Source organism: Taurulus bubalis, assembly GCF_910589615.1.
Source record: "Taurulus bubalis genome assembly, chromosome: 8".
Classification (NCBI taxonomy): Eukaryota; Metazoa; Chordata; class Actinopteri; order Perciformes; family Cottidae; genus Taurulus; species Taurulus bubalis.
The window spans coordinates 18,735,884-18,748,152 of NC_136596.1; the positions used below are offsets into that span (position 1 = coordinate 18,735,884).

General features: G+C 41.8%; 1 protein-coding gene across 1 annotated transcript; it reads right to left on the minus strand.

Annotated features, from left to right (window-relative positions):
• Positions 1 to 2,816: 2,816 nt before the first annotated feature.
• On the minus strand, positions 2,817 to 12,023 carry tbx1 (T-box transcription factor 1). Its single transcript, XM_079221926.1, has 8 exons — positions 11,828 to 12,023; positions 10,240 to 10,579; positions 7,853 to 7,954; positions 7,290 to 7,461; positions 6,167 to 6,322; positions 5,229 to 5,296; positions 4,581 to 4,681; positions 2,817 to 3,808 (listed from the first exon to the last, which is right to left on the minus strand). Exons 1-8 carry the CDS (start codon positions 12,009 to 12,011, stop codon positions 3,426 to 3,428), a joined length of 1,506 nt encoding a protein of 501 aa, XP_079078052.1. The 5' UTR covers positions 12,012 to 12,023; the 3' UTR covers positions 2,817 to 3,425.
• Positions 12,024 to 12,269: the final 246 nt, after the last annotated feature.

The window sequence follows — 12,269 nt, forward strand, 5'->3', positions numbered from 1 at the left end:
AAAGTCACGATACTTGCTTATGTTTGCAAGGATTAAAGTATCTGTAACCTCAGACTATTGAACTATATTTTAAAAATAATTAGTAAAAACAAAGCTTTATTGATGTGCAAAAGACTACAAATCCCCTGTTCCTTATGTGTATGCTCTTATTTTCAGATCCCTTACAACTGTAGGGCAGGATTTCAAAATGAGAGCGGCCTCAGTGGAAAGTCTCCCCAGACTGATGCATAATACACCAGGGAGACCATTTATTAAGAGAGCAACATATGAAGAACATTTTCATTGCTGGATAGGGATTGGTACAAAGTTGGAGAATTGTTAATAGTGCAGGTGGTGAGAGAAAACCCACTTTATTATGTCTTTATTGCAGTAGTGAGATGTATTTTTCTCAAGCACTATACGTAAATGTATATCTGTACTTATAGCATTAAATATAGTATAGTATTTCACGCTTCAATTCAGAGCCAACTATTTTAATTTAGTTTGTTTTGTTATAGCCTGCAGTAGGTTAGGATTTTACTTACAAAACGAGTTTATACAATGTGATGCATTTAGATTAAACTACCCAACTATTAGATTTATGTGCCATTAAAATTAGGTCCACCTTGACAAACTGACACTGAAAAACAAGGACTCCGAGATAATGTAATGATATATATTTTAGAATATCACTGATAGATTCTTTATACATAATACTTATTGCGATTGGGAAATTGTATATATTTTTTGTATTGCAATATTGTTATCTGTACTCTGATCTGAATGCTTCCTCCACAAGTGTTTAATCGTTACCTCACTACTAATTATCTTGTGTTACAAGTTATCTTGCTTTGCCAGCTGGCCACCGCAACCCTTTCATCGGACATCACCGGTAGCCCAGCCTGCAGAGAGGAACGCATTGAAACGTGCAGGCTGTCTTTTTAGCGAGATATCTTCTGACCGAAATATATAGGAATTTTGGGGTCCATGATAATGTGTTAATCGAGAGCAAACTTAATTAAAATTACTTAAATACTACCGATGGAATAGTATCCTATCGTGGCCACTGGCGTGCGTTCACTGTTGTTCTTGACTACACTACGACGTGCATTAGCATTCTCATTGAAGTTTCCTTCTGTGTTGTGAAACCTATAATTATCCGCATATCGCCTTGACCCTTCCTCCCCGCGTGCTACGCTTCCCCAAACCCCCCACGAGCCCCGTCGGCGCGGTGCTAAACCCAGTACCGTCTCGTGGAGCTTCTGGGCTTCCGTCCGTCGGGCCGCTGCAGCACCTGCAGGCCGGCGTCGGTCCCCAGCAGGCGGCTTCCTGGCCAGACTAAACAAGGGTAGGAAGCACGGTAGTGAGCAGGCTGTTGGCACTTTGTGTGCAGCATTTTTTTTAAACATGTATATTTGTTGGTTCCTTATTTGGCTTTAGTTATGACCCGACATACGAACAACTATTTAATAGCCTATTGGAGATAAAATAGCAAACCAATGATATAGGCTTCACACTATGCAATTAGCATATTGAAAATACATACACTTTTTCAATCCCTCTGAACCTTCATTTAAATTGACGAAAAACGGACGCAAATTGGTTATTGCGAAATTGACAGTATATAACAATAACAGTATCGTGATTTATGTTGTTTCATTAGGTTAAGTTGCTTTCAGGCTATCCTAAAACCTATTGTTAAGACGTTGTTGGCTTCATAATACTGTTCCGTTGTAGAGTAAATGCTTTAATCATCGCCCAAACAAAACAAAAAAATGCGACCAATTAGCCTGCGTTTAAATGAGTGGAAACATTATTTAACCTTTGACACCTTTACAAGCCATTAAACAGTCAGAGGTCAGGCGCCCCCAGGCATCCTTTTCTCTGCTTTCCACTCAATGGCAGCTGGGTTCAAGTAGAAAAAATACATTATTGAAATGAATCATTAGGGAACGTTTCCCTTTGTATCGTGACAGGCACAAATCCCAAAGCAGACCCCTGTCCCCTCCAACTAGATTAACCTTGACAACAAAGCATTCCTCATATGACTTCAAAAAGGAGATGGAAATAGCGGCACATATAGGAGATGGTGACGTTCTTAAAATATCACCCAACTGTCCCATTAAATATGACCAATGATATCCTTTTGTGAAGAGAGGAAATATGTCTGCTGCTGTCTGTTTTCAGTTTGTTTGACATGAGTTCTTATCTTGGTGATGAAAACACAAATTTCAGAATAAAATATTGTTTCAAAATAATTTGCACAATATATAGTACATGCCTATTACATGCCCAAGCTACTTGTTTTTTACTGGGATTTTTATTTATTTTTATCTTTCAGTTCCACAGTTTCAATGACCTCTTGCTAAATATTGTATTAATTAATCAGTGGAAGATGTGAAGAAATTTGCACTCTGTAATGTGACCACATATACTTCAAATGGTTTTATCAAAACTAAGAAGGAAATATGTGTATAAAGTATAGTCAATGTGAGAAGTGTGTGTATATTCTTTCTTCATAGAACCAGGTGTAGATTTCAACATTTGAACTATTGTAGTCGGATGTTTAGACGGCCTCCAAGTCCATACTTCTAATGACTGCAGGAGCAACGGACACCTCAACCCAATTCAACGGGCTAATCCGGTCGCAGAAACCAGAACAATGCTATTAGTGAGGTATACGCTTTCTTTTTAACCAGCAGTGTGACAGCAGACAGAGCTTTGAATGGAAATTCTGCTCAAAGACAGATTTTCTTAAGTTCTTGAATTACAAGAATTTAATGTTTATTTTACAGATACAGAACAGTCATTCTGCTTCATTTATTTACTTTGAATTGCTGCAAGTCAGTGCCGTGGTACAAGCTTCTCAGAGCGGCTCAAGATGTTCAGAACATTTCAAAAATCAAATCTTGTTTTATTTTTCCTCAAACAAAAACATTTGGGTGTGTTCGACACCCCCTCTGATGCGCTCAACATGCAAACATCTCGTCTACCTAGAAGGTTGATGGACTATATAACATATGGCTTTTTTTTAAAGCAATAAAAACAAGGCAAATCAAAAAAGTGCATCCAACACAAAAAATAGAATTCATTTCCAGTCTGTGATCAAAGGTATTGTCTGTGTTCAGGAGAGGTCCCTCCTGTCTCCTCTGTTTGCTGCTCAATGTCTGCACCGCTCAGGTAAGAGGTGCCCTGGTGGGGAACTATTGCCATTTGGGTTCAAAGGTCAAAGTAGACCTCTTCAAGGACTCGGAGCAGGTGCCCCTGCTTCACGCAAAGATGCATTTCCTTTAAATAAATACGGCAGGGTTTATCCAGCTGAGTTTCAGCCTGTGAACAACACACCCCGCAGGTTGCGTAAGCCATCAACAGGCAGGACTGTGTTGCCTTTCCTGCCTGTTTCCATTCCAACAGTGAGCACCGTTAGCCCTGGTGGTCAGCAGTCATTATCTGGGCCCATAGTCATAGTTAGAGGGGCCACTGGTGGCTGAGTACATGTTAGCTGTGGCCGGGTTCATGTGGTGGTGGTACGTGTGTCCTCTGATGCTGGGTAACTGATAGGGGGACGGCCTGGTCTTGGCTCCCAGGTAGTGTTCGTAGGTGGTAGGGTACTTGTAAGGGTGGTGGTGCAGGGTGTCCGGGGGTAAACCATGGGGGTCTGAGCGAAGGTCGTGGGGAGGACTGGGTCGTCCGCTGGTGAGTGAGACGCCGTGAAGGCCTCCTGGGACGGGCAAGGCGGGGCTGAGGACCCGGGACATCAGCTGGTGAGCCGAGTCGGCGTGTATGGGCGTGCCGCTGGGGTCTCGCTCGTACTCCCGTCTACTGTCTTCTGTGCAGGAAGAGACATGAGAACAGTCAGCGCTAGCTAATATTTACTAGGTTATGTATATTTTCCTAAACAGCGGTGTGTGTGTGTTCAGTTCTGTGCTCCGCACTGACTGCTCATACTGATACCCGTGTGTTTGGGTTGGAGTCAGTAACAATTTGCACTGTGCAGTGATATATTATAAATTCTCATTTCAAGATTGTAACGCGTACAAAATGAGCAGTATTTATTATATTATTCGCAAGGTGAAAGCAGTGTTTAGATCACCAGCTAGTAAAAGTCTGAAGTGAAACCCAGATACAATTAAATATGAATATGTTATTGTTAACAAAATATTGACACAATAAAATGATGGTTTTCACTCAAAATGTTGCAGAATACACTCCAAATAGGGACAAAAAAAACAGTTATACAAATTCCTTCAGATGCATTCAATGCTTTTTAAAGCCAGGGTGGGACTCAAAGGATTATTATTAACTAATTATAAAAACATGTCAAGAAAATCAAGCTGTTGTCAGTTATATAATAACCTAACAATCTCCATTACGTCAGCAGTGGATGACATTGACTGGCTGGTATTTTATGTTTAATTAAAAGTATTGGCCTGATGCTCTAACTGCACCACTGTGCTTAAGTTGAAAGAAAATGAGGTGAAATATGTCAATAATTGACATACAAACATTTCCTCTAAAGGCTGAATAACTTAATGTGACTATGTTGTTTTATGTTTGATAGCAGGCATGGGTTTAGAAATGAAACAGAGTGAGCTGCAGACCTTTTTCTGTGCCGTTCTGCTGAGGAGGAGATGACATTGGGTTTCTTGTTCTGGCAAAGGCACTCATCATTGGCAGAGAGCCTGGCCGGTGATTCCTGGGCCTGGAGCAGGGAGAACGGATTCAGTTACATACACATTTAATGAATGTCAATCTCACCGCTTCTTTATTATATATTAAAAATGATGAATGCACATATTAAGAGTTTACACTGTTGCATGTAATGAGCATTTGAGCACATTGACGCACCCATAAGCTAATCAAAAATTCCCATAAACTTCAGTTAGTGCACTGGAGAAAAAAGAAAGTCGTTTGCAGAGCTGGATGAGCAGCATTTGGATAACGTCTTTGCACTGAGCACGAGTATACCAGATGGGTGAGGTTTACTCTATTGTTACAATTCCGAGTGTCTGGTGATTTGTCAGTGCCAGTGAAGTATGGCCAAATGACATTCAAACAATATTCAGTCATGTTTTGACTTCATTGCACTCAATGTGTTTTCCATGAGGCAATCTCCACCCATCTGGCACCTGTGTGGGATAATGCAAACAGCAAATCTATTTTGCAAATGCTCTCTGGTTCTGTAGAGCATTTCTACATCATGTGGAAACATGTTAATATGACTGTATTGTTGGAGTGTAAATGCTCACCAGTCCTCTGGATCACAGTCCCTGAAGCCCTTTGCAAAGGGATTGCTGGCTATCTTCAGCTGTGTGATCTGAAAACAAGAGCACATCATCAAATGACATTTCCATTTCCACAAGTATTTGCATTTGTATTAGCAAGGAAAACAGTGATTTTGTGTTTAAAAAAAAATCCTATTTAAATGTCACATGTCTTTAATAAAATATGTGCGTAAATGGTTTCAAGTCTGCTGTTAAGGGGGACATCATCACGTGCATTCAGTGTTATTTAAAACACCTAAATTCATTTAACTGGCAATAATACAAAGCTTAGACTATTTATTTTTGAACTCTTATGTAACATTCACAGCTGCATAGTGTCTCATTTGTAGATTCCCATACAGGCACAGCAGCAGCGCTAAGTTTATTATCATCATTTTACAACTTTTCACATTTAGATTCTGCTAATTTATGTAATTTGAACCTCCATTGAGTCACGAAAGTGTGACATTAATTTCTGTGACATTTAATCAATTAGAACATATGTGTTATCATAGTAATAGTTATTTAATTTTGACTGAGCCCCGTGCGGCCATCGGCACATTGCATCACAACGACGCAGCGACTCTTCACTACACTTTAACCGAACTGCATTGCAAAGTTTCACTCGTTACAAGTCGTCCCGCATAACAGCAGAATGAAGGGATGAGCCCATCACACAGACCCCGAGCTGATGGAAAACCGAGCGACGAGTAATGGGACGCGCAGTTGCGCGCACAGAGCAATGGCAACATTTACGCGCAAAAATCGAGCAATGGAAGAGATTGCGCCACATCATTGGATTAATTCGTTAATGCTGTTGCACAAGGTAGCGAGGCAAGCATGCTATTAAATACTATTTGAGTTAAAGTGACCTCTTTATAGGCCTATATATTATGTTATGTGAGTGCATGAAGGCTTCCTACCCGGTGGTTCTGGTACGCTGTGACCGCTGTGAAGCGGGTTTCCTCAAAAACAAAGGTTTTATAATTCTCCTCGGCGTATTTCTCGCTATCCTTGCGGGGATCCACATAAACCACATGAAACCTGGGCTGGTAGCGATGCATGGAGTTCAGAATGATCTGCAAAAAACAGAGGATTCATCAGCACTCATAAAATTATAATGAGCCACAAGTCAGACTATTTTCCACCAGAGTTTTATCATTGGCTTATGATACATATTAGTGAATTGTCAGATAAAATAGTTTATAGTAGCTTTAACATCAAACTAGTTTAAACCAATTGAAAATGATTATTTTACTAAATATTAAAATGTTAATTTCAACCACTTCCAACACGTGTGGATATAAATAAGCAGTTTGGTAAATGGCATTAAATGCAGCAATAACTTACTTGCTCGTATTTAATATGCAGACGTGTGATTAGAAATATGTCATCTATGACATTAATCTTGACATGTAAAAGCCACCTGCAGCACAATTCTCATTTAAAAGCACAACATCTCCATTTACCCCCATTTACATCCAACAGACACGGCTCCACACTTTTCAATATTTCAACTCCCGTTTTCCTTCTCATTTCACAACTAAAGCAACGATTGCAGCGACAGACAGAAACAGAGGAACACTAAGCGGGAAGGGCTGCAAAATGTTTCCAGTGGGGAAATATTCCACTTCCTTGCTGTTATTTTTGGAGTAAAGCCTAATGTGCGGTGCCATTTTTGTGGGTTGAAAAAAAGCCATCGGCAACATCCGACTATTGGTGAAAATATCAAAGTGTATGTCAAATCGCTTGTGTCGGTCAAATGAGTGCGAATTATATTGTCGATGTGTAATAATCTTTCTGCTGGGACCTATTGTCTCTAAATGATGAGTTTAAAGTTGATGCAGTCACCGGTTTAGAGGGTGTTTTGACCCCTGAAGGTGTCGGCAAAAGCTTACACTCTGCTCTAAATAGAGTATTTAATCGCTAATTCTATCATTATTTATTGTGATTTTACAACTGTTCTTACGGGAACTTGGTCTCACACAATGAATATGTTTTGTGTGGCATCAGTTTCTCCTCCATGCACTCCAGTCGTGTACTCACATGGCCGTTATCATCCAGCAGGTTGTTGGTAAGTTTGAGTTTATCAAAGGAGACGATCTGCTTCATCCACTGCGCGCCTTTGGCCGGAGAGTCCGGGTGGTAGTGCACCCTGCCCGGCGTGGCGGGATCCGCTTTACCGGCCACTAGCCACGACGAGCTGTGGAAGGCATACCTGAGCGGGAAGAAAGTCCATTAGACTCAAGGTTTGCAATTCTCCGATTGTATTTACGTCCAATAAAAGTCGCGCATACAAAATGCGCATGCACGTGTTGACGTGAGACACACACACTGAGGCTGTATATGAATTACAATATAGGCCTCGTGACAGTGAATGTGTCTCTAATGTCAACATAATAGTCATCAACATATGTTGCACATGAAGACACATTGATACATGTTCTAGTATACTAGTATCTGTATAATAACACAGCGTATGCGTTCGTAAATGCATGCATCAAAATAGGCTACATCTATTTATGCCTATATGTTTTCTTATTTTGCTCTGGAATTTAAAACTATGGGTTTCCTCCAGTGTTTGTTAGCGACAGAAGAAAGAAAGTTACCTGTAACGTTTGTCGTCTACAGGCAGAAAGTCCATCAGGAGCATGTAGTCTGACATGGGATCCATCCCAAATATTTTCACTTGGAAAGTCGGAAACATTCTCCTGGTTAAGACAAAACAAACAAACACGAGGCGACTGTTAAAGCCATGAGCTTTAAAGGGTTGCTGTTGCTGCTTGCATGTTTTTTTTGTGGGGTTAATCTGTGTATGTGTGTGTGTGTGTGTGTGTGTGTGTGTGTGTGTGTGTGTGTGTGTGTGTGTGTGTGTGTGTGTGTGTGTGTGTGTGTGTGTGAACGGTGGTGAACAACTGTTTTAATTATTTTTTAAATTCATCAGAGGAACCAGCACATTGTTGCCAAAGTATTATTAAGAAGATCCTCATGTTTTCAGAGAGACAAGCGGCTCCAGGCCGACAGAGCTAATTTGTCCCGAACTCGAGGCAACAGAAGCTTAAGCAGTTGGACTCCGTGCGTAATGCAACTCTCCCCTCTTCATCTGAATGGAGCTTTGTGTCTGTTGCCTCTCAGCTCCGCTTTTAAAACTTCTTACAAGAAGCTTTAACTTCTCTTCTGCGGGTTTGACGACTTCCAGACCCACGAAGGCCTTTACACACACAGACATGTAGTGGAAATACTTACAGGCGCGCAGATGGGCGTTATTTGGGAAGGCGAGGTGTGGCACGAGTTTAGAATTTGAACTTTTTTTTATCAGGGAGGAAAAATACATCCTGACTTGTATTTGTATGAGAGGAAACAAATACAACTGTAGACATTTCGAGGTAATGACCTCTTTTCCTTATTTGTCACTTCTCTGCTTCGGCCCAAGACATTTGGATTTAACCTCATCCAGGAGGTTAAATCCAAATTTCCAGATCCATATCCCCAAGAACATCGGTTGAAAGTTGAGTAATCTGCCGAGTCAGTGAAAGGGATCTTAAAATCAACGCTCAATTACCGTCAGTGTTGTGGCTAGGTGAGGCTGAAGGAGATCCTAAAGTGCTTTGCTGCGGATCTCCTTTCTCCTGTTGGAGCGCAGAGACGGGCGACTCACTCTCACTTTCACAATTAAATCAATTGTGTCGTGCCTCGATATATTATTATAATACAAATACAGAAAACCCCAGGACGACATTTGGAGACGTGTCTCGACGCCATAGTGTTTACTGGTTGCAAATTACATTATACTTAGTAGTGTAATATTGTATCGGCTTTCCACAAGGGTCAGAGGTCAACACTGGTAGGAATAATGTCCTGCTTAGAAGCAGGCGACATAATCAAGTATGTCACGTATCACGTTCAAATTTTCTTTTTTTTAATTAGTAAATTAAAAGTCCAAAATCGAACTTCAGATGTTTTAAGTGTTTTTATTCTGTTTGTTTATATATATATTCCCCATTATTAACCCAATTAAAATATGTATGTGTATTCGTGCAATTTATGATTCGTAAATTGATTTTCGTGAGACTGAAGAGGATAGGGAGGGAAGTAGAGAGACTCCTATAATGTGTAAATGCGTGTAAACACGTGTCGAGGCGAATACAAACAAGACTGCAACACTGTACTGTACAGGAGCTCATCTCCACTCACGTGCAGAGACTCCCGCAGATAAAAGGCTACAATGTTCCATAACAGCGCTGCGGAAAATGAGGACTGGTGAAAGAAAGCAGCTGAGAGATACAGTTATTCTGATTGGGTCGATGCTTTATAGATAAGCACATCCGCGGACTGGTTGCAGCTGATAAACACACTGAACTCATGAAGCCTCATGCGTTGTAACTCGTCTTTAAAACGTCAGCAGGCTGCTTACCTGCAGCTTCACATTAAATATACTTAATAAAGCCGAACGGTCCGAAGAATATATCAGTGTGCATTTATTTAATTCATCCGGTGTATAAATACATATTTACATGGTGTTATGTGCAATAAGCCAGATGAGGATTTATGTGAAGTGATATAATGTTATAGTTTTACCAGTCTGGAGCCCAAAATATGGTATTAAAAAACAACGCCTGAACAGAAAATATTGAGGGAAAAAAATGGTTCAGTATGAACTCCATAAGAAGAAGAAAAAAGTACATATATATATATATATATATATATATATATATATATATATATATATATATATATATATATATATATATATATATATTTACCCCTTTCTCCTCATTTTGGTGCGTATTTGCAATTCTATCTATTTTAAAATAAATCACACAAACTAAATCGAATATGTCTCTTGCATCTGATTCCCGTCAGCAGCATAAATGCTTAAACATATTTACATTTTATAAACAAAAGCATAATATCGAGTAACATATATATATTTGTTTACAATAAAGCAAATGAGCAAATCATAATTGCTGCTCTACATGGCATATGTTGTGCTCACCTGCCGGCCTTGGTGACGATCATCTCCGTGCCCAGCTGATTAAACTCGTCCCATAAAGCTTTCATCTCCAGCTGCACGTTAATGTTGGCCACTTTGGGGTTCTTCTTCACTATAGTTTTGCCGTTCGGCGTGGAGTTGGCGGACGACGAGGAGCAGTTGGGAGTCCCGCCGTCGCTCGGCGGGGCCGGGCCCGGGTTCGAACCCGGGTAGTTGTAGTTGTGCTGGGCGGCCGGGCAGGGCTCGAAGTGGCCCTCGTGCTGGCTGTAGGGGTCCCCGGGGGACGGGGAGAGGTGGTAGCCCCCCGGGGCGTTGAGGCTGCTCAGGCTGCTCGTCGTGAAGGCTGCAACATCGCAAAAATGGGACAGCTGCGTCAGCCACGGACTGGATATGGCTGAAATCATCCCAAAAAAATGGATTCACAAAAAATGCCGAGCACTTTAGGTCGGTTAGAACACAGACAGTAAACACAGTCGCAGGACGCAGTGATCTCCAGACAATGTCACGCGCAAATGCCCCGTTTTCGGTTTAAAAGTCTCCGTCTCGGCTGCTCAATAATCCCTGAGGTTGGATCCACTGCCAGCATGCTACAGGCGGCCGGATCTAAAACAGCGAACGTCCGAATAGTGACGAAATGTTTCCCCAAAAAACTGGCGACGCTGGCGGAGAATCGCTCCACTGCTCACAAACAAGCTTCGAGTGCGTGTGAATGAGCGTTTTGCTTTGGATCGATTGCGCTCTGAGCGGCCTCTGTTGTGAGCTGCTGCAGTGTGTTACACTGCAACCCAGTCCGCTCTCTTATCTTGCGCAGAGGGCCTCCCCTTTGCGATAAAACCGGTTCTTATTTCTATTTAGATAAGGAGCTGCAGGTAATGTGCCTTTTCCTCGCCCTGGGACGAGACTGACTGACAGAGAAGTGCGCCCCTTTTTAATGGGCTTTCCGGCACCCATTTAATTTTTGGATAAGGGTCTCGCCCACATCAACCCCGTTCGCAAACAATAGAGGATCTGGCCGGCAGAGTGGAGTATAAACGGTTTACAAGGTAAACACACGAAGATTTGCATGAACAAACAAACAGGCAGCAGGTGACTGTTGCTTCCTCGTTATTGGACACATTGATCTATGGAATGGATTACACCCCCCCTCCTCCGAGCTGGATATTCTTATTATGGTCTGTTTCTAGCATTACGCAGGGGGCCCGTGTAAACCCTCCTCCTTTTGGCTTCGCTTTCAATAAATGTGATCCTGTCCACGAATTAAAGTTGACTTTTTTTTTTTACAACGCTTTGAGGTTTTGTAATGGGAAACTTTTTTATTCCCCCCCACCCCCCCACACTTTGCCTGCAGACGTCTCCCTGATGGTGATTATACAATATAACTGAATTTGCATTATTTATCATAGTGGGCCGACTGTAGAATGTCTTTTTTTTAATGTTTTGTACAATTATTTCATTCATGCATTCAAAACACGACTACCATATTATGTGGTTTTGCGCATTACTTTCCATACGAAATGTCGATCAACCATATTTCAGAGACGCATAGGCTACATGCTACAGCTGCTCTACAGGCATCAACGAAGTGATTTACCTTCCATTTCCCGGGTGACAGTGCTGTAGTGCATTTTTAAGGAACTGTGGCTGCGCAGGTCTGGCTTGTCCAGGCTGGGGCTCTGCTTGTCAAACGCTGCGTTTCCTGCTTGCGCTGCAGCCGAAATCAGAGAGGCAATACTGAAAGCATTTGCCTTTGGAGAGAGAGGACCGCCGTCGTCCATAGGCAAGCGATCGAGTCGCGAAAAGTCTTCCTTCCTTCTCCTCCGCTTTCTAGCCGCACAGAAAGCAGGAGAAGGCAGCGCACAATGGAGAGGAACATGCGCCAAATGGGGGGTGTTCACATTCCGTCACCAGCGCGCTCCGTGGGTGCCAGAGTCTGGTTAGACTGTTCCTAAAGTATTCCCACGGCTGTTGTGAAGACGCGAAAAAGTTCTCCGGTGCTCAGATTCAGTTGATGAATCACTAAACACGTCCCGGTC

What these genes read in the sequence shown, in the direction of transcription:
- tbx1 (XM_079221926.1), bottom strand. Translation starts at nt 12,011, where the DNA reads ATGGACGACGGCGGTCCTCTCTCTCCAAAGGCAAATGCTTTCAGTATT. An exon ending in TGTCACCCGGGAAATGGAAG is followed by an intron (nt 10,580 to 11,827) that starts GTAAATCACTTC and finishes GCGATGTTGCAG; the next exon opens with CCTTCACGACGAGCAGCCTG. An exon ending in TGCTGGATGATAACGGCCAT is followed by an intron (nt 6,323 to 7,289) that starts GTGAGTACACGA and finishes TGTTTTTTGCAG; the next exon opens with ATCATTCTGAACTCCATGCA.